The following is a 22,713-nucleotide window of genomic DNA, read 5'->3' as shown; positions in this document are numbered from 1 at the left end:
GATCACTAAGAGGGTAATGTTCCCATCTGTGCAGATGATCTAAGTTTTGCAAGTTGCAAAACGTGTCTTGAAATGTACACCTCTATGAGCACAAAGACCACACCCATGACAATGATTGACACAACCCCGCCACTTTTGATTGCAACATCTTAATCTTGTCCGATCCTGCAAACGATGCTGCCTGCCATGCTAAGTATTTCCAGCATTTTTGTTTTTATTACAGAGTGGCTGATTTGATCCTTTCTATACCCCAAATTAGTGAATAGCCCATTATCATACAAGGAAATATCTTCATTTTTGTTCGATGTCTTAACCATTATCACACAAAGGTGTTTTGATTGTGAAAATACCGAGGTACAGTGAAAAGTATTTTTCTACGAGCAGCTCAACAGATCATTAAGTACATGAAAGAAAAGAAAATACATAATAGGGCAACACAAGGTACACAATGTAACTACATAAACACCGGCATTGGGTGAAACATTCAGGGGTGTAGTGTTAATCAGGTCAGTCCATAAGAGGGTTGTTCAGGAGTCTGGTAACAGCGGGGAAGAAGCTGTTTTTGGGTCTGTTCGTGCGTGTTCTCAGACCTTTGTGTCTCCTGCCCGATGGAAGAAGTTGGAAGAGTGGGTAAGTTGGAAGAGTGGGTAAGTTGGAAGAGTGAGTAAGCCGGGTGGGAGGGGTCTTTGATTATGCTGCCCGCTTTCCCCAGGCAGCAGGAGGTGTAGATGGAGTCAATGGATGGGAGACAGGTTCGTGTGATGGACTGGGCTCTGTTCACGACTCTCTGAAGTTTCTTGCCGAGCAGTTGCCATACCAGGCTGTGATGCAGCCAGATAGGATGCTTTCTATGGTGCATCTGTAAAAGTTGGTAAGAGTTAATGTGGACATTCCGAATTTCTTTAGTTTCCTGAGGAAGTATAGGTGCTGTTGTGCTTTCTTGGTGGTAGCGTCGATGTGGGTGGACCAGCACATTTTGGTGATGTGTAGTCCTAGGAATTTGAAACTGCTAACCATCTCCACCTCGGCCCGTTGATGCCGACAGGGATGTGTACAGTACTTTACTTCCTGAAGTCAATGACCAGCTCTTTTGTTTTGCTGGCATTGAGGGATAGATTGTAGTCTCTGCACCACTCCACTAGGCTCTCTATCTCCCTCCTGTATTCTGATTCGTCGTTATTCAAGATCCGGCTCGCTATGGTCGTATCGTCAGCAAACTTGTAGATGGAGTTGGGACCCAATTTTGCCACACAGTTGTGTGTATACAGGGAGTATAGTAGGGGGCTAAGTACGCAGCCTTGTGGGGCCTGGTATTGAGGACTATTGTGGAGGGGATGTTATTGTTTATTCTTCCTGATTGTGGTCTGTGGGTCAGAAAGCCGAGGATATGGCAGTGACAATATTAATATTTTTAACAATAATAATAATTGGGTGTCGTTCGAGGCGTCGAGCATAGTGACAGACAATGGCGGCAGGTACGTAATGGTAAGTGGTAAGCTGCAATGTGTATGCCCCGAACTGGGACGATGCGGGTTTTATGCGGAGCATGTTCGGTCGGATCCCGGACATGGAAGTGGGGGGCCTGATAATGGTTGGGGGGGGGGACTTTAACACGGTGTTGGATCCGGCACTAGATCGCTCTAGGTCTAGGGTGGGTAGGAAGCCGGCGGCGGCTAAAGTGCTTGAGGGGGTTTATGGACCAGGTGGGAGGGGTGGACCCTTGGAGATTTGCAAGGCCCGGGGCTAAGGAATTTTCATTCTTCTCGCATGTTCATAAGGCTTATTCCCAGATCGACTTTTTTATTATGAGTAGGGCGCTGATAGCGAGAGTCGAGGATATCGAGTACTCGGTGATAGCCATTTCGGATCACGCCCCCGCATTGGGTAGACCTAGAGCTGGGGGAGGAGAGGGACCAGCGCCCGTTGTGGCGCTTGGAGGTGGGGCTGTTGCCGGACGAGGAGGTGAGTGAGCGGGTCCGAGGAAGCATAGAGAGATGCCTGGAGGCCAACGATAATAGGGAGGTCCGAGTGGGGATGGTATAGGAGGCGCTGAAGGCGGTGGTTAGGGGAGAGCTGGTCTCCATTAGGGCCCACAAGGAGAGGAGAGCAGAGGGAGAGGCTGGTGGGGGAGATGGTGATGGTAGACAGGAGGTATGAGGAGGTGCCTGACGAGGGACTGTTGAGGGAGAGGCGTAGCCTCCAGGCCGAATTCGACCTGTTGACCACCAGGAAGGCGGAGGCGCAGTGGAGGAAGGCCCAGGGGGCGATTTATGAGTGTGGGGAAAAGGCAAGTCGGATGCTCGTGCATCAGCTTCGGAAGTGGGACGCAGCTAGGGGGATCGGGGGAGTTAAGGACAGGGGAGGGAGTGTGGTGCGGAGTGGGGTTGGCATCAATGGGGTCTTCAGGGACTTTTATGAGGACTGTATCAGTCCGAGCCCCCACTGTAGGAGGGAGGGATAGGCCCCTTTCTGGACCAATTGAGGTTTCCGAAGGTAGAGGAAGGACTGGTGGCGGGATTGGGGGCCCCGATTGGGCTGGAGGAGTTGGCCAAAGGGATAGGGAGCATGCAGGCGGAGAAGGCACCGGGGCCGGATGGTTTCCCGGTCGAATTCTACAAGAAATATGTGGACCTGTTGGGCCTGTTGCTAGTTAGGACCTTCAATGAGGCAAGGGAGGGGGGGGGCTTTGCCCCCGATGATGTCCCCGGGCACTGATCTCCTTGATCCTGAAACGGGACAAGGATCCCCTGCAGTGTGGGTCTTACAGGCCGATTTTGTTGTTAAACGTAGATGCCAAGGTGCTGGCGAAGGCCTTAGCCACGAGAATTGAGGATTGTGTGCCGCAGGTGATCCACGAAGACCAGACGGGGTTCGTGAAGGGGAGGCAGTTGAACGCGAATGTGCGAGGAGGCTCCTGAACGTTATTATGACGCCGGCGAGGGAGGGGGAGGCGGAGATAGTGGTGGCGATGGATGCTGAGAAGGCCTTCGATAGGGTAGAGTGGGGGTACTTGTGGGAGGTGCTGAAGAGGTTCGGGTTTGGGGAGGGGTTTGTCAGCTGGGTTAGGCTGTTGTATGAGGTCCCGATGGCGAGTGTGGCCATGAACAAGAGGAGGTCTGAGTACTTTCGGTTGCATCGAGGGACGAGGCAGGGGTGTCCCCTGTCCCCCGTCCCCCCTGCTCTTCGCACTGGCGATTGAACCCCTAGCTATGGCAGTAAGGGAGTCGAGGAACTGGAGGGGGTTGGTGTGGGGTGGGGAGAAGCATAGGGTGTCGCTCTATGCGGACGACTTGCTGCTATATGTGGCGGACCCAGTGGGGGGAATGCTGGAGGTAATGAGGATCCTCAAGGAGTTCGGGGATTTCTCAGGGTACAAGCTCAACGTGGGGAAGAGCGAGTTGTTCGTAGCTCACCCAGGGGACCAGGAGAGGGGGATTAGCGAGCTCCCACTAAAAAGGGCGGAGAGGAGCTTCAGGTATTTGGGGGTCCAGGTGGCCAGGTGCTGGGGGGCCCTGCATAGACTTAATTTCACAAGGCTGGTGGAGCAAATGGAGGAGGAATTCAAGAGGTGGGATGCGTTGCCGCTGTCCCTGGCGGGTAGGGTGCAGTCAGTTAAGATGACGGTGCTCCCAAGGTTTTTGTTCCTGTTCCAGTGCCTCCCCATTCTTACCCCAAAGGCGTTCTTTAGGCGGATCAACAGGAGCATAACGGGGTTTGTGTGGGCGCAAGGGACTCTGAGGGTGAGAAGGGTGTTCCTTGAGCGGAGTAGAGATGGGGGGGGCTGGCACTGCCCAACCTCTGTGGGTACTACTGGGCCGCCAATGCGGCGATGATGCGCAAGTGGGTGATGGAGGGGAAGGGGGCTGCATGGAAGAGGCTGGAGACGGCGTCTTGTGAGGGTACGAGTGTGGAGGCGCTGGCAACGGCGCCGCTGTCGCTCCCTCCAATGAGGTATACCACGAGCCCGGTCGTGGCGGCTTCCCTCAAAATCTGGAGGCGGCACAGGGGGGAAGTTGGGGCCTCGGTGTGTACCCCAATACGGGGGAACCACCGGTTTGTCCCAGGGAGAATAGATGGAGAGTTTTCGGGGTGGCACAGGGCTGGGATAAGAAGGTTGGGGGACCTGTTTGTTGATGGGAAGTTCGTGAGCCTGGGTGAGCTGGAGGAGAAGTATGGGCTCCCCCCAGGGAACACCTTTAGATAATTACAGGTAAGGGCATTTGTCAGGCGGCAAGTGGTTGAATTCCAGCAGCTGCTGCCACGCACAGTACAGGACAGGGTGCTCTCGGGGTGGGGGGGGGGGGTTGGAGAGGGGAAGATCGCGGAAACTTACCAGGTGATGCAGGAGGAGGAGGAGGCCTCGGTGGTGGAGTTGAAAGGTAAGTGGGAGGAGGAGTTGGGAGAGGAGATCGAAGAGGGGACGTGGGCAGATGCCCTAGGGAGGGTGAACTCTTCCTCTTCGTGCGCGAGGCTCAGCGTCATACAGTTTAAGGTGCTGCACAGGGCACACATGACCGGGACAAGGATGAGCCGGTTCTTTGGGGGTGAGGACAGGTGTGTTAGGTGCTCAGGGAGCCCAGCAAATCATACACATATGTTCTGGGCATGCCCAGCGCTAAAGGAATTTTGGAAGGGCGTAGCGACGACGGTGTCGGGGGTGGTAGGATCCAGGGTCAAACCGGGCTGGGGGCTCGCAATATTTGGGGTTGCAGGGGAGCTGGGAGTGCAGGAGGCGAAAGAGTCCGGTATTCTGGCCTTTGCATCCCTGGTAGCCCGGCGAAGGATTCTTCTTCAGTGGAAGGATGCGAGGCCCCCAAGCGTGGAATCCTGGATCAACGACATGGCAGGGTTCATTAAATTGGAGAGGGTGAAATTCGCCTTAAGGGGATCGGTACAAGGGTTCTTCAGGCGGTGGCAAACGTTCTTGGACTTCCTGGCAGAACGGTAGACAATGGTCAGCAGCAGCAACCCGGGGGGGGGGGGGTGGTTCTGTTTTATTTTTGTTTGTTTACACTGGGGGATGAGGGGGTGTATATATTTGCTATGTTTGCTTTGTGTTAATTTGGGTTGTTAATTTATTACTTATGTATAGGGGGAGGGGGGCACAGGGGTTGTTTTATTTTGTTCTGTATTTAGTTCTATTGCGCTCCTTTTTCATTCTGTTGTTGATATTTTGTGAAAACCTCAATAAAAATTATTTTTTTAAAAACAATAATTATTATTATTATTACGAATCCCTGACGAAACCTCAACCACTGCCCTCCCCTTAGCCCAACTCACTATGAAAGTTTACCCGCATCCCCAATACCCACACAGGGCCTCCCGAGCCGGTTTGATGAAGGTAAGTAAGCATGCCTTTTGCCTTCTTGACTACCTTCTCCACCTGCGTTGCCACTTTCAGTGACCTGTGGACCTGTACACCCAGATCCCTCTGCCTGTCAATACTCTTAAGGATTCTGCCATTCACTGTATTTTTCCCACCTGAATTAGACCTTCCAAAATGCATTACCTCACATTTGTCCGGATCCTAAGTTCTCTCTCCCGGAGCAGAATTGCACCAGTTTTACGATCCCCTTGCAATTCAGTGTTCCATGGCATGCAAATTTATGCATGGCGGGAATACTAGGGATTCCCAGGGAATCCTGCTCTCGGGCCGACGTCTTGAGCGGGCAGCCTGATAGCGAAATCCCAACGGAAGCACCAAATTTAATGATTAAGCTGAACCAACTGTGTTGGTGTTCTCCTGTGTTTTTCTGTACTCATATATGGAGAAGCATTTATGCTGTACTGTACCAGTTTTGAGTGTTGGCTGCATTGTTTGTAAAAATGGGAAACTCTAATAACAATATACTTTTTTTTTTAAAAGAATAAAACCTAGTATTGTGAGTAAGTCTTGCCTCAAGCTCATTAAAGGCTCAATGGCCATTAAATTGCAATGGGCCATGTTAAATTAATTATCATTGGTACAGTAAAAAATTCGCTTTGAAATAGATGCACTAGTTGTAATACCACTTTGACTAGGAATTCTAATTTCTATTGATTTCATATTATAAATGTTTGACATATGTACCCACATCTTTGAAGCGTAATGTTAACTCGGAATTCACTATTGTCATTTGCAGACAATTACTATGGCACTCCAAAACCCCCAGCAGAACCAACTCCAGTGCTGCTAAATGTGACTGATCAAATTCTGCCTGGTGCTCGACCAAGTTCTGAGGGCAAAAGGAAAAGAAACAAGTCAGTAAGTAACATGGAGAAAGCTGGAATTGCTCCTCCTGAAGAAGAGGAAGAAGAAGAAGAGGAAGAAGAGAGGCCTATTGTTAATGGAAATGGAACCACAATAACACCGGGTAGGTATAACAATGGAAGCAAAATATTAAGCAGGGACATTATTGTTTTCCCCTCTTACAGACGGGCTGACTTTGAGACTTCTAAGGATTCATTGTACTGATATATATTTCATGAGATGTTGGGTCAGAATGTGCTGTGAGCACCAATCATTCAACTTACACTTGCCCGTAGGTAGAGTTTCCATGGAGTGTTGGACAGAAAATTGCTGTCTGCAGGACATGCATGTTGCGTGGTATCCTCTGAAGAGGATCTGGGGCCTGTTTGAACAGGATCTAAGCAACTGTGCATCTCCTTAACTAATCAAATTGAAGAATCATGAATGATCGTCACGGAGTCTGAACCTGGAAATGTAAATTAGAACAGTGAATTCAGTGTGAAATCAAGTACAGAAAGGGAAATGAAAGAGAGAAAGAAAGATTGGATTAACATAGAGAGGATTTATTTTTCATATTTTTAAATCTCCAAGAGCAATTAAAATTTGCAGGAATGTGACTGCATGCTTTTCAGTGTCAGCAAGATGTTTGGTAATATTTAAGACTTAGTACAACATTAAATGGGTACTTTTATGTGAATGGCTTGGCTTAACATTTTGTAGCTTGCTTATCCAAAACTGCAATGTCAGTCCAGGAACGTCATGCCAATCAATAAGTTTAAAAGAAGAACCAGATGGTGAGATGTCGTTTTCACACAATGTATGGAGGAGCTGCTTATCCAGGAGAGCAACTTCTGGATTTTCACATTTAGTTGCACACGTGCACTCACCAAACGTTGTTGCCCAACCTGCTGATAGAAAAATGAGTGCCATTAGCCTCAACTTTATTTTCACACCAAAATCATGCCTCTTAAGTTAACTTGGAAATAAAGCTCGACAGGTTAGAAATTTATTTTAATCCAGTATAAGAAGTGGCTTTGTCAAATAGTAGATTCATTTCACAATTTGATGTGGTAAAAAATTCTGTTTGTCTTGATTCTCCCCAGTAAACAATTTGTCTCCTCAATAATATAAAGACTTTTCCATGCTTTCAGTAGTTTCCATTTCTTGTTTTTTTTTTATTTTGTCAGATTGATGTCTGGGAACAAGTATTCATTGAGACTGAAGACAAAACTTGTATTTGTGGTTTTGGGCTATTTACCTTTTATTTCATTATTTTAAAGAGAAAAACATTGGGCAGGATTCTCCGTCCCGCCGGCAGCATAATTTGGATGCATTACAAGTATTTTCCTGAAGTAAGCTGAATTTTACAAAATTGTTTCAGTTTTAAAAGGGCATTCCTTCATGGATCTGTTAAAATAAAGGAAAATAGACATGTGTTTTGTTGAATAATACATTCAATAGCTTGCTGGTGTGCCAAATCCTCAGGTCAGCATCATTTCTGTGTGTGTAGAAATTTACCTCATAACCATGAGTGCGAACATTTTCTTCCTCCACTAACCTGCTGACATTACTGTTAACAAATGTCCCATTAAAATTGTTCCCAGGTGGGAAATACTATTCAAATTACTTGAGTGCAACAGTGTTTTGTAGCCTGATGCTCTACATAATTATTCTAACTTAAATCATAAATCAATATTGCATGACATACTACTTAAACAGACCGAATGAATGACCCTGAAAGATGGTTTGAGCAAACTTCATTTCAGTACACTTATGCATATTTAGTACAGAAGCATCACAAACCTTCAGGAATAAATCCTGGCTGTTCCAATTTCTTGTCTTTTCCCAATCCCCCATTGAAACAATAATTGATGCAGTGGCTGAAGCAATCTGAAGTAAGTAGTTTCTCCACAATGTACTTGAATGATAATAGTATAACAGGAGCTCCATCTGTGCTGCTTTACTCAGAATGGAATATCTGGCATTGTTGGCTACAAGGCAAGGTGAGTTTTTTTAAATGCTATAAATATAGTAATACATTAAGAGTATGATGTGATTTGAATGGCAGACTAGTCATGCCATACTTAGGTGTATCAATGTGTAAAGTGTTAGGTGTGTGGCCAAATCCAAAATTCAAAACAAATTGAACTCTCACTTTCAACTATATTGAACAAAGAATGAGAATATCTTGGAAGGAAGGGCACTAGAGAATGGACAAACTGACACTTTCCTGAAATACCTTCAAACCAGTGGTTCAAAAATTGTCCAGGGGCACATCTGGGAAACAGGTTCTTCACTCCGTCTGCTTAACAAAAAGGTTCAAATAAAAATGGAAAATGAAACGGCAAATGAATAGAGATGACTATTTGTAATGATATTTTCATGCAGTAAAATTCAATGGGCTGGTTTATCCGTCCTGCCGCGCCAGGTTTCTGATTCAGCACGCTGCCGGGATGCTCCATTTCGCCAGCTGGTCGGCAGCCCCACGCCGTTGGGAAACCCCCGGCTGCCGGCAAAATGGAGCAACCCGATGACAGAATCCAGCCCAATGTATTTACACCAATTACAAGTCATTTCTTCTTACAAAGCCTTTATTGAATCATAGCTGGAACAGAAGGAAATTGATTATTGTGAGGAGATTGGTTTAATAATAATTATCCATATCATGACATATGCAAGGCATATTGGTAGCTAACACCAGTCCAGTTCATGATAGTGTTTACAGACTTCCAGTTTGCATTATGCAGCTTTTTATGACTTGGATCTATGTTTTTTTCTTTTTTATAGAGTGCTTAATTAGTGTGGGTGGCATGGTGGCAGAGTGGTTAGCACCACTGCCTCACAGTGCCAGGGATCCAGGTTCCATTCCTGCCTTGAGTGACTGTCTGCGTGGAGTTTGCATGTTCTCCCTGTGTCTGTGTGGGTTTCCTCTGTGTGCTCCGGTTTCCTCCCACTGTCCAAAGATGTGCTAGTTAGGTGGATGGGCCATGATCAATGTGCGTTATCACGGGGATAGGAAGAGGGAGTAGACCTAGGTAGAGTGCTCTTTCGGAGGGTCGATGCAGAGTCAATGTGCTCCTTCTATAGGGATTCTATTCTATGTTCCACTAAATGTAATCTCTCAATATGGGATGAGATTTTACACTACCATTCACATCGGGCAGATTGGGCAACGAGAGCAGAAAGATTGTCAGAAGGCTAAAATCCCGTTTCAAGCAGGAAGCAATCCTCCCCTTGTCCCATCAGTAGCGGGCCGCGTTTCCTACCACTCAATGTTAGAAACCTCATTATAATAATCATTATTGCATATCATTATTGGGCCCAAGCGCTGCAATCATACCCCACTTCCAAAGCAGTGTGATGTCAGAATTGCATGATGTAAAACTGGTCTCAAAAGGCGTGCACCTGGTGAGCAGAACTCTGTGGGAGCTTGGAAGTGCAACACTTAGAAGGGAGAGGGTAGTGGCAGGGTGATGCCAAGGCAATGCCAGAGTGGTGTCAGTTTCATGCCAGGATTATTCTAGGATATTGCCAGGGGTGCGCTTGAGTGAAGAATGTTTCTTGGTGTGCTTGCTGTGCGCTGGGGCAGTCTTTAAAAATGGATTGCAAATCATCAAAGCTTTGAGTTATTGACAGGGTGGACAAATCAGAGGCCACCCACCAGCAATATATCGTGGCACTCCTGTTTGCTTTCTTTTTCTTCTAAGTCCCGCACTATATGGCATGAAAAGCTACTTTAGCCTTTTCGCCACTTTTCACGATTGCCATCGGCCTTTGCCGATATCGTAGAAAAATCGTCCATATTTTCCACCCTTATCATTGGGCATCTTGGCACTGAAGCAAAATGGTTGCATCAACATTTCATTAATAGAAAGGTCAAATAATGTGACAGTTTCAGCAGATGCCATGGGCTGGATTCTCCGCCCCACCACAGCAGATTGTTGGTTCAGCATGCCGGCGGGATACTCCATTTCACCGGCTGGTCAATGGGGTTTCCCATTGTGGGTCATCCCCATGCTGTCGGGAAACCCCCAGGCTGCCGGCAAAACAGAGCATCCCGTCGGCGGAGAATCCAGCCCCATATCTTGTGAAACAAACTGCACTGACTTAGTGGAGATGTGGTCTAAAGACAGTTTTTATGGGACTGGAACAAAGATTCACTGATGGTGTCATTCCATAATAGAGCAATTGTACGAAAAGGAACAGAAACTGTCAACCTAATGAATTTAATATATAACCTTTAGATGTTATGGCATTCTCCTGTTATCAGTAAAGCGATCCCAAAAGTTTGCCTGTCTTAATTATTTTCCATTTTGAGCTAGTTTCCACAGTCCACAAGTCAGCATTGCTGTCCACCATGACAACACCATAAGCATAAAGTAAATTCAGAAAGCAGTAAAGCCAGCACAATGTAAGTTAAAGACTTATACATGTTTTATCTTAGATAATGCCCTTTCAGCAAGTATTTTATTTGATCTAATATAGCTCTCATGAATTTCTGCTTCTGGGAGTATTCATAATGCTCATGTATTCAACAATATTTGGCTGTCACTTGAAACACTATAATAACTTGACAATCATCCCGATGGGATGACAGGTGTGTGACTTAAAATGCCAGGCATGCTACAAGGATGCAATAAGTGTCCTCCTCCTCCAAGAAAAGTGACTTGAAATTGCTCTCTATAAGGAAATACTTCTCCTTTCACTTAACGTCTGTTTTATTGACATTAGTAAATTGGGATTTTAAACATTGTGCATGTTAATAATCCTAAAATATTATATATAATTAAGAATTTTGCAATTGGCGTGCATCTGTTGCAATACTATAAGAGCAAAAATTAGTGATTATAGAATTTACTGTGCAGAAGGGGGCCATTCGGCCCATCGACTCTGAAACGGCAAATGGAAAGATCACCCTATCTAAGCCCACATCTCCACCCTATCCCCGTAACCCAGTAACCCCATCTAACCTTTTTCGACAGTAAGGGCAATTTAGCAGGCCAATCCACCTAACCTGCATATCTATGGACTGTGGGAAGAAACCGGAGCACCCGGAGGAAACCCACACAGACATGGGGAGAACGTGCAGACTCCACACAGACAGTGATCCAAGCCAGGAATCAAACCTGGGACCCTGGATCTGTGAAGCAACTGTGCTAATCACTGTGCTACTATGCCGCCCATCTTGTTATCCTTGCAGATTTCCTCAAATATTTAATTTTCTGAATACAATCCAATGAAAAGTAGTTTTATTCACAAGGAGATATAAAAGGATGCCAGTGGAACAAGCAAGCAATCAAATCCCTCAATATATTTTATATAAAATACAGGTAGAAAATACTGGAAATATTCAACAGGTCTAGCAGTATCTGTAGAGAGAGAAACAGAGTTATGTTTAAAATTATTGTTAACTCTGTTTCTCTCAAGGTGCTAGAGGGTGGGATCATTTTGGTGATTTATGGAAGGATCATGAAGGAGGATAAGGTGTCCATGGAAAGGATAAAGGCCAAATGGGAGGAGGAGCTGGGGATGGCATTGGAGGAGGGATTATGGTACAAGTTGTTGCAGAGAGTTAATGCCTCAACCTTGTGCTGAGGCTGGGGTTGATGCAATTAAAAATGGTGCACAGAGCGCACTTAAAGAAGGCGAGGATGAGCTGGCTGTTTGAGGGGGTGGAGGATAGCTGCAAACGGTGTGGGAAGGGCCCAGCCAATCATGTTCATATGTTCTGGTCCTGCCCGAAGTTGGTGAAATTTTGGGGGTTGTTTTTCAGCACCATGTCAGACGTCCTACACGTATTTTGAAGCTTGGTCCCCTGGAGGCCATATTCACGGTGTCGGACCTGCTGGAGTTGCAGAAGACGGGTGCGGGGGCAGATGCCTTAACCTTTGCCTCGTTGATCGCTTGCACCCCTATTGGGGTGGATGGACGTTAGCTCCTGTGCCTCGGTGTAGCTGGGGGATCTAATGGAGTTCCTGTATTTGGGGAGGGTGAAATTTGCTCTGAGAGGGGCAGATGAAGGGTTCCACAAGAGATGGGACTTGTTCATCTTACACTTTGGGGATCTAATTGCCGTCCTGTGGGGGTGGGGGGGTTGGATTTGTGTTTATTATTTGTAAAAGTGTTAAAATATTGAAAATTTAAATTAAAATATTTTTTTAAGAACTGTTTCTCCCTCCACAGGATTTGTTTCTGTTTCAGATTTCCATTAGTATTGTGCCCTTTGGTATTTTTCACAAATACCAGGCTTGAATTAGGAAACAGCACAAAACCCATCAATTCTAAATACCTTTATTAGATGGATTCATCAGCTTTTCAGGATATTGAACAAAAGTTAATGCCTGCTCTTTGGGGTAAGCTGGGAGGGATGAGGCAAGCAGATGCAGAGCCTGTTGCCTGCCCTAACACCTCCACCCGGAATTGAACCCGGGTCCCTGGCACTGTGGGGCAACAGTACTAACAACTGTGCCACCATACAGCCTCACTTACAAAATCCAAAACATTTATATGTATAAAAAAGTCACCGCACTCAGGATTCTTGTGGACCACTACTAACTGTACCTCTCCAGTCTAAGAACCATCCCTTTATTTCTTTACCTTTTGCCCTAAATCCATGTTTCTATCCATATAACTGCAAAGGGCGGCACTGCGGCAAAATGGTTAGCACTGCTGCCTCACAGTCCAGGAACCTGGGTTCAATTCCGGGAGGTGGTGGTGGTTGGACAGGCAACAAGCCCTGCATCTGCTTGCCTCATCCCTCCCTGAGTGACTGTCTGTGTGGAGTTTGCACTGTCTCCCTGTGTCTGTGTGGGTTTCCTCCGGGTGCTCAGGTTTCCTCCCACAGTCCAAATATGTGCAGGTTAGATGGATTGGTCATGCTAAATTACCCCTCAGTGTCCAGAGGGGTTGCGGGGAAGAGGGCCTGGGTGGGGTGCTTTTTCAGAAGGTTGGTGCAGACTCGACTCAGTGGGCCAAATAGCCTCCTTCTGCACTGTAGGGATTCTATGAATTCACCTCAATTACATATATATTATTTTCATCATAAATTTCCCATATGGTACTATGAATCATGAAACCTTGGGTACAGATGGAGGCCATTCAGTCTGCCTTGCACGTGAGAGGGTTCATATTTAGTCCCACATCCCAGTTTCTGCATAATCCTGCAAATTAGTCCCATTCATGTATATGTCTAATGCCTTTTGAAAGTTCCTATTGAATTTGACGCCACCACCCTTTCAAGGAGTTTCTTTCCAGGTTGTAACAGCTCTCTGTAAAGAAATGCCTCCTCTTTTGCTCTCTTGTTATTCTGCTAATTATTTTGAATCTTTGGTTTCCAACCCACTTGCCAGATGAAATTGTTTTTCCTTTCTTGCACATCCAAAGTCCCCCTTTAAAAAAATAAAACTCTAGTAGTTTTCCCCTGAATCTTCCTTGCTCTAGGCAGAACAATTCCAGCAGCTCAAATGTGTCCATGCAACTGAACTCCCTCACCCCGAATATAATCCTGGGAAAACTCCTTTGTTCTCTCGCCATGGCCTTATTTTTTTTGCACAGATGTTGCCAAAGCTGTTGAGTATTTCCAGAATTTTCAGTTTTCTTTTAGCATGCCTTCCTTTCTTTTGTCCTCCGTGCCCTATTTAGAAACCCGAGTATCCCTCTCAACTGAGTACTCAACTTGAGTACTCTCTCAACTGTCTTATAAAGGTGTCCTGTCACCTTTGAATTATATATATTCCCTACCCTCTGTCTGCTCTTAATTAGCTACCCACGTTACCACCATCTCTTTAATTCTATTTTATGAACAGGTATGTTATGCAGTACTTTAGCAAATGCGTTTTGAAAGTCCATATATGAAACATCTATTGCAGTACTTTTTTCTTTCTGCTACTTCATCAAGTAATGCAATTAGGTTAGTGAGACATTGTTGCCGTTAAATCCATGTTGGCCATCACTCATTAACCAAGCTTCTCCAAATGGGAATTAACTCTGACCTTAACAGTGGCCTCTAATAGTTTACCCACCACTAGCATTAGATCATTGTCTTGGGTTGTGAACAGTGTATATGTTGAATTTGTTTATATGTAATTGTGTTAAGAAAGGTAAAAATGATTTCGACTTCATTTAGGTTTTGTTTATGAACCTGGGTGTCTAGATAGTCTTGTGACTGAAAGGTTTCAAGTCTTTTGGGTTTGTTTGTATAAGAGGCCTTACAACCCCTGAAGCTAAAGAGATGGATTAAAAGTGTTTGAAAATCCAGTGATTTGAAAATCAAAACAAAAGGTCAAAAAGCTTTATCGTTTTCTAGCGACTTTACTAGCAACAGTGATCCAGGTATCAGAGACACAAAAAAGAGAGTAAGAAGTCTTACAACACCAGGTTAAAGTCCAACAGGTTTGTTTTGAATCACTAGCTTTCAGAGCGCAGCTCCTTCCTCAGGTGAATGAAGAGGTGGGTTCCAGAAACACATGTAGACAAAGTCAAAGATGCAAGACGATACTTTGAATGCGAGTCTTTGCAGGTAAATAAATCTACAGGTCCAGAGTGAGCGACTGGAGAGAGGGATAATCACAGGTTAAAGAGGTGTGAATTGTCTCAGGCCAGGACAGTTGGTAGGATTTTGCAAGTCCAGGTCAGATGGTGGGGGGTGAATATAATGCGACATGAATCTGAGGTCCCGGTTGAGGCCGCACTCATGTGTGCAGAACTTGGCTATCAGTTTCTGCTCGGCGATTCTGCGTTGTCGCGCGTCCTAAAAGCCGCCTTGCAGAACGCTTATCCGAAGATCAGAGGCTGAATGCCCTTGACTGCTGAAGTGTCCCCTGACTGGAAGGGAACATCCCTGCCTGGTGATTGTTGCGCGATGTCCGTTCATCCGTTGTCGTAGCATCTGCATGGTCTCGCCAATGTACCACGCCTCGGGACATCCTTTCCTGCAGCGTATGAGGTAGACAACGTTGGTCGAGTCACACGAGTATGTATCGCGTACCTGGTAGGTGGTGTTCTCACGTGTAATGGTGGTACCCATGTCGATAATCTGGCACGTCTTGCAGAGGTTGCCATAGCAGGGTTGTGTGGTATCATGGTTGCTGTACTCCTGAAGGCTGGGTAGTTTGCTGCAAACAATGGTTTGTTTGAGGTTGCGCGGTTGTTTGAAGGCAAATATAGTTTTGGGGGGGGGGGGGGGGGGGGATGGCATGGGCAAGCTGTTCATCTTCATCGATGACGTGTTGAAGGCTGCGAAGAAGATGTCATAGTTCCTCCGCTCCGGGGAAGTATTGGACGACGAAGGGGACTCTGTCGGTTGTGTCCCGTGTTTGTCTTCTGAGGAGGTCGGTGCGGTATTTTGCTGTGGCGCGTTGGAACTGTCGATCGATGAGTCGAGCGCCATATCCCGTTCTTACGAGGGCGTCTTTCAGCGTCTGTAGATGTCTGTTACGTTCCTCCTCGTCTGAGCCGATCCTGTGTATGTGGAGGGCTTGTCCATAGGGGATTGCTTCTTTAATGTGTTTTGGGTGGAAGCTGGAGAAGTGGAGTATCGTGAGGTTATCCGTGGGCTTGCGGTAAAGCGAAGTGCTGAGGTGACCGTCCTTGATGGAGATGAGTGTGTCCAAGAATGCAACCGATTCTGGAGAGTAGCCCATGGTGAGTCAGATGGTGGGATGGAACTGATTGATGTCATCGTGCAGTCGTTTCAGTGATTCTTTGCCTTGGGTCCAAAGGAATAAAATGACATCGATGTATCTGATGTGTAACGTCGGTTGAAGGTCCTGTGCGGTGAGGAAGTCTTGTTTGAACTTGTGCATGAAGATGTTGGCGTATTGAGGTGTGAATTTGGCCCCCATGGCGATTCCACGGTGTTGAGCTTCTTGAGTGTTGTTGGAGCTGCACTCATCCAGGCAAGTGGGAAGCATTCCCTCACACTCCTGACTTGTGCCGTGTAGATGGTGGACAGGCTTTGGGGAGTCAGGAGATGAGTTACTCGCCACAGGATTCCTAGCCTCTAACCTGCTCTTGTAGGCACAGAATTTATATGGCTAGTGTAAGATCCAGACACGTGGCCACGAGGAAGCAAAGTTGGATATGGAACAAAAAGGTTTAATACACAATGTCAGTTTATACTCACCACTCCCCGAAGGGTCTCCCGAGCTGATCCACACAGGTTGGGGTTTTTAAGTCCACAAGCTTCCCAGTTAAGGGTTTTAGTCCCGCCCCTTCATCGGGGAAGATCGTATTCATCACAGGGAACCTAATGGTCCAGACCCCGAGTATCCCTAACATGCCCCCACCCCACCCCCAGTCCAAAACATTGTCTATCTTGGCGGCCTGAAGAGCAGGACCCCTAGACCTTTTGGCCCTGGGTTGTCAGTCGGGGGTCCGATGCATCAGATCTGAAGGTGTATAGTGCACTGGGGAACTTTGTTTAAGGGCTGAGCGTTGAGTGGTGCCGATGTGTTGGAGCCACAGGCTGCCACCAGATCAATGGTCACCTCGGTCGGCTGGGTTTCCATGTCAGACTCTTGGTCTGATGTGTCGGCATTGCACATCACTGCATCGTGGGGTTTATGCTTCTCAGAGTATGGTACCAGCGGCTGTGCGGGAGGGAGTGGCACTATCAGCAGTGGCACCTCCCTTGTTGCGGCCACGGACGTGGTCCACGTGCCGGTTCGATTCGCTGCCCCACACTCGTACTGAGTAGGAAACCGGCCCAGTTTGTTGTACCACAACCCCCAGAATCCATAAAGCTCCATCAGCAAAATTCCAAATATAATGGGTGTACGCCTGCCTGAATCCGTGTTTGTGTGGTCCTGCCCGCTGCAGATCTTCCCTCCAATATCGGGCAACAGAGTGTGCTAAACAGCTGGCTTCTAATGCAGAACAAGGCCAGCAGCGCGGTACAATTCCTGTACCAGCCTCCCCGAACTGGCGCCAGAATGTGGCGACTAGGGGCTTTTCACAGTAACTTCATTGAAGCCTACTTGTGACAATAAGCGATTTTATTTATTTATTATTTATTTAACATGAGGCTCATCAGTGCGCAGCTGTCACCCCATCAGCATCTCAGACAGTGACTTGCGGCATGGTTCTGCAATAGAACAAAATACAGGCCAAGTCGATCTCCGCAGAACCCATGGTCTGCTTCCGCATGCCTTACGTAAATGTCTGTATTGCCCTTTTGGCCAACCCATTCGATGCACATACCTAGGGGCTTTTCACAGTAACTTCATTTGAAGCCTACTTGTGACAATAAACAATTTTCATTTCATTCGATGCCGGGTGATTGGGCGCTGTCCATACGTGGCTGATGCCGTTCATCCGCAGGAAGTCACTGAATTCCGTGCTAGTGAATGCTGTCCTATTGTCTGAGACCAAGATCTTCGGGATTCCATGGATGCAGAATGCTGATGGCGCTTCTCAGCCATGGCCCGTGACGTAGTCGATGCCATGTGATGGACGTCTAACCACTTTGAGTATGTATTGTCATGTGAGAGTATCTTGAAGAAATGGATGTTTAAGCAATGTACCTTTAAGAAATGGAGCTGATCATATTACTGAAGTGATGTCAGAGGGTGGGGGGAGCTGAGCTCACTTCTGCTTTTTGAGTTTCAGTTTGAGAGAGCAGCTTGGGTGTGTCTGTGTGTTTCCAGTGAGCTGCATGAAGAAAACAAAGGGGCTGTAGCTGAAGTAACCAAAAGCAGCAGCACGGTTTAACCTTTCTCACTGTTTATATTGAATGTAACCTAATGTGCTCCTGTTTGAAGGTTGGTTAAGTCTTGTGGATGTTAAAAGGACAGCTGAAACAATTACTTAGTCTTTGGGGGTTATCTTTGAATTAATGGGTGTCAAGATATTCAATGGTTGTTTTAAAAAGGTTAACTTGAGTTGATAGAATAAACATTGTTTTGTTTTTAAAAAACACTTGTCCATTTATGCTGTATCACACCTGTAGAGTGGGCCGTGTGCTCCCCACACCACAATCTATTAAAAGTTGTGGGTCAGTTGAACTCCATGCTACACTTTGGGGTTCTCTTAACTCTGACCCATAACAGTATCCAGAATGGGGAGGAACATAGAGTCCTGAAAGGATCCTGCAAAATCAACATGTAGTCTCGACCATGGCCTGCCCGGCCACTCCCAGGGATGGAGGGGTGCCGCTGGTGGCTCTTTTAATGGTCCTGGCACCTCGCACACTGTTTTGCCAGTGTTTCAATGTCTGCATCAATGCCAGGCCACCAATACGTGGCTACAGGCCAGCTTTTCCATCTTTGAGTCCCCCGTGGCCGTTGTGCAGGTCCTTCAGAGTGAGCCCGCGACCTGTCTCTGGCACTGCCACCTGCAAACTCCACAGCAGGATCCCATCTTCAACACTGAGTTGTGCATCTTTCGTCTTGAATGCCCTCAGGTCGTCCGACAGTACGCGATACTGAACCCCATGAAGTACGATATGACAGACTCGAGCCAATACTGGGTCCATCTTGGTCTAGGCCATGATTTTGGCCTCCGTGACAGCAGTGTGCCCATGAAATGCAAGGCCACTATCACTTCATTGGCACAAACAGGAGCCGGCGGCCTGATTGGCAACGGAAGCCGGCTGAGGGTGTCCTCGTGGGGAATCTTCATCCCTGATCTGTGTTCCAGGACATATTCGTCGGCCACCAATATCAATGCCCAATCCTGAATCTGTGCTGATGCCACAGGCGGGATTGCCCCATTCGCTTAAATAGCCCCAACACTGGTTTGTGATCCATAAGGAGCGTAAAAAAGCGTGGCCATTTATATACTGGTCAAAACATTCCGTCCCAAAAAACCAATGCCGACCTCTCTTTTTCAATTTAGGCATAATTCCTTTCTGCCATCGCAAGAGTCCTAGAGGCGAATGCGATGGGCCGTTCTGTCCAGTCATCCATCCTCTGGGCCGAAACAAACCCGCTGCCACATAGCGAGGCGTTGCGAGTTAACAGGTGTGGTTTCGATGGGTCAAAATGCGTCAGTAGCTGCGATGACAAAAGCTGCCACTTAACCTCGGCGAAAGCCGTATATTGTGGTAGTCCCTTCTTCAATTGGTGCAATCAGGCCAACAGCGTCGCCAAGTTCGGAATGAACTTCCCATAATAATTTATTAGCCCCAAAAAGGAGCGGAGTTCTGTTGGATCCCTTGGTACGGGGCTTGCCTGATCGCCCTCACGTTGTTTTCAACCATGTGCACCCCTAATGGTTCACGCAATATCCGAGATGAACCATCTCCTGGGCGTGAAACACACATTTTTCTCGACGTAACTGGACCCCTGCCGCCTCAAAATATCAGAGTAGGTCTACGAATTTCTGCATGTACTCTTGGTCCAACGGCCCAGTGATCAAAATGTCGTTAAGGTAGACCGTGACTTATGTCAACCCCCGAAGTGTATTCTCCATAATTTGTTGGAAAATGGAAAGGTGGTGCGTGTTCACTTTCATGAACTTCCGCGAATCCTCGCCCAAAGCCAATTGCAAGTATGCGTGACTCTCTTGAGGTTTGTGAAGGTGCACCTGCCGGTGATATTATTTCTTATCTCTTAATAAAGCTCGTAGTCTTCCAGTTGAAGTAAATGCTTTATTGAGTAAGTTTGCTCTCTCTCCAGAGCTTATACTAGATGTTACATCTGAGCTGTCTGTCTGTGTCCTGCTCACTAGCTCCCGTTCCTGTGAAGAGTGTCCTCCTGGATTTTGACTGTCTATTTTATACATCTCTAGTGCTCCTTCTAGTGGTTACTTAGTTGTAGTGTATTTACATTAACCCCTTGTGTATATACAGTGATGCAGATCACTACATCCCCCTTTTTTATTTTTACATATTTTCTGTACTTTTTTAAAGAAAATTGTACAAAACAGGTAGATAAATGATGATATTGATGATTATACAAAGCCAATTAATATTTATGAGTCCAATCTTAATTAAAAAAATTATGAGTCCAAAATGTATGAATTTATTCGGTTGAGTTTCTTTCTTCTTCTGCTGTTGACGTGGTGATGTTGATGTTGCAATTTCTTTGTGAACGTCGTCAGTGTTCTTGTGTTTAAGTAACCAACAAGTCATCATGAGGTGGTCAAAAGGTCGAATCATTTTTGTTGTCTGACCTGGACTTTTTCCTGTGCTTGTGGTATTGATTCTGTATGTCATCTTTGTTGTCTGACCTGGACTTTTCCCTGTGCTTGCGGTATTGATTCTGTATGTCATCTGCCTTGAAAGCTGGTGTGCTTGTTAGTTCTGGAGCAAATGTGAATTTGTGAGAATCGTTGTCATGCCATGGTATGTTTGTACTCTTGTCATTGTTTTGGTTTGTGCTATTGCATTGTCCTTCATGTGCGGAGTTGCACCAGGTTGTACATGTCGTTGTTTCATTGTTGTTTTTGTTTTTTCTGTCGGTGTGTTTTTTGTTTCCATTGTTGTTATCGTTGTGCTTTGTGTTGTTGTTTTTGTGGTTTCTGTTGTCATCTTTCTTGTTGTTGTCATTGTGGTTCTTGTTTTTGTTGTGCTTCTTGTTCTTTTTGTCGTTTTCGTTGTTGTTCTTGTTCTTAATGTGCTTCTTGTTGTTTTCGTTGTCCTTCTTAGTGTTTTCGTTGTTCTTCTTGTTGTTTTCGTTGTTCTTCTTGTGCTTCTCATTGTTGTTTTTGTTGTTGTTCTTTCTGCGCTCAATGTTCCGTGTGGATAATTTGAGTCATTCTCAAAGTTATTGGTATCTGTGCCCTTTGTGGTATCTGATGTTTCATTGAGCGTTTTGACTTGAGGATTGTGAAAATGATCTGATGTTGCATTGATCCTGGTGACATCAGTCATTTGTGGTTGACGTGATTCCTCCTTGATTCCTTGGTACTCCTCCTCTATAGTCATTCCTGCGTGATTTGCTTCATCGTTGAACTCTTGGTGCTCCTCTTTTGGAGTCATTTCAGGTTGATTTGCTTCATCGTTGATCTCTTGGTGCTCCTATTCTGGAGACAACATCGTCAAGATTTCAGTTTCTTGTGAGTTGTCAAGAGTGGATGAGGTTATAATTGATGCGGTCTCACTGGACTCGAGAGTAGTTTTACTTTGATTGTTGAGTGCTTCTGTACGGACGAGCTAAGATCTGTCAGAATCGCTGTGACCTTGCATATTGTGTATGCTGATTGTGATCACTATCTCACTGTTCGTACATCTAATAGGTGGACATTCATCGTTTTCTTGTCGTTTAAATGAGCTGGGTAGATTTTCATAGTCTACTTCTGGTTGCTCAAGTAAGGATAGACCTTAATAGTCTTTGTGCATGGTTGTCACTCTGGAGTCTTTAATCACTTCCATTCTGGAGTTTGTCAACAAGCTCTCTGTGGAGGCTTGAGTCACTCTCTCTGTGGAGTCTTGCATCGCTCTCTGTGTGGAGGCGTGCAGTGTTCTCTCTGTGGAGTCGATCTGTGCTCTCTCAACGGAGTTGGTCAGTACTCTCTGTGTGGCGTCGTTTTCCTCCTGGCTATTTGACAGGTTGCTCTCATCCAATGTATCAATGATGTGCCATTGCATCATGGTATTGGATTCATCTACCATGAGTAGAGTCATGTTGAGCTTTTCAACCATGTTGCTGATGCTATTATGATCATATCCGAACATATCAGCCATGTCTGAGTAGTATTCTTTGATAAACAAATCATCTTGTAAGGTTTTGGATTTGTTTTTGAGCGTTTCACTTTTAATTAGCATATCATCTTCTTTGGCTTTAGATTTGTTATTCAGCACTTCACTTTTTATGCTGCAAATTGCTAGTTCCGTGGTGCTGCGAAAGTTGTTTTCAACTTTTTGTTGAAGTTCAGGCATTGTTGTGCCTTTTGAGGTTAAATGTTTGGGTTTTGTACCTTTCAGAGTCTTAGTTGTGATTTTCGAGCATTTCCCTTTAAGTGGGTATGGTCTGAATCTTCTGATGTCATGACGACATGCATAGCAATCGATTATGCACGCGCGAATTGATTTTCCTTTACTGTGCACTTTTTCTTAAACTGCGCATGCGCGGCTTGCGGATGCACAGATCCATCTTCGAACCGTGTTCGATCTTTTTCTGACCGCGGCTTGCGCATGCACAGAACGATCTGCGTCCAAAACGTCTCGGTCTTCGCACGAAACGACTATTTCCAACTGCGCATGCGCAGAACCAGATTTGTGTCTTTTGTTCCCCGGGCAGTTTAAAATGTCCTCAGGCGCCATTTTAACTTCTTTAGACCGGTGGAGAAGAACTTTCTTTCTTGGTAAAAACATAATGTTATTTTTTTCTTGCGATCTGCACTTTTCAATCGCAATTTCCAGCGTTAAACCGTTCTGTTCTGATAATGATTGTTTGAGTTTCGCATCACTCGTTCCCTGTGCAATTTGGTCTCCGAGCATTGAATGTCTTAAAGCAGCATTGTTGCTGGTATTACAGTGATCGTCAAATTTTTTGAGTATTACTTCTAATTTGGTGTTGTCTTCACCTTCCAAGTAATTAAAG

At 45.9% G+C, this 22,713-nt stretch overlaps 1 protein-coding gene across 22 annotated transcripts in view; it reads left to right on the top strand.

The window, feature by feature from the left end:
• Positions 1–22,713, top strand: part of magi2a (membrane associated guanylate kinase, WW and PDZ domain containing 2a) — a 1,087,579-nt gene that overhangs the window by 736,508 nt on the left and 328,358 nt on the right. For all 22 annotated transcript variants that reach the window (XM_072471360.1, XM_072471357.1, XM_072471362.1 and 19 more), the window contains one exon: positions 6,123–6,353. In XM_072471360.1, coding sequence (XP_072327461.1) covers positions 6,123–6,353 — 231 coding nt within the window. The remainder of the gene's footprint in view (positions 1–6,122; positions 6,354–22,713) is intronic.

Source organism: Scyliorhinus torazame, chromosome 13 (genome assembly GCF_047496885.1).
Source record: "Scyliorhinus torazame isolate Kashiwa2021f chromosome 13, sScyTor2.1, whole genome shotgun sequence".
Classification (NCBI taxonomy): Eukaryota; Metazoa; Chordata; class Chondrichthyes; order Carcharhiniformes; family Scyliorhinidae; genus Scyliorhinus; species Scyliorhinus torazame.
Note: the sequence above shows the minus strand (reverse complement) of the source record. Positions and strands in the feature narration are given on the sequence as shown.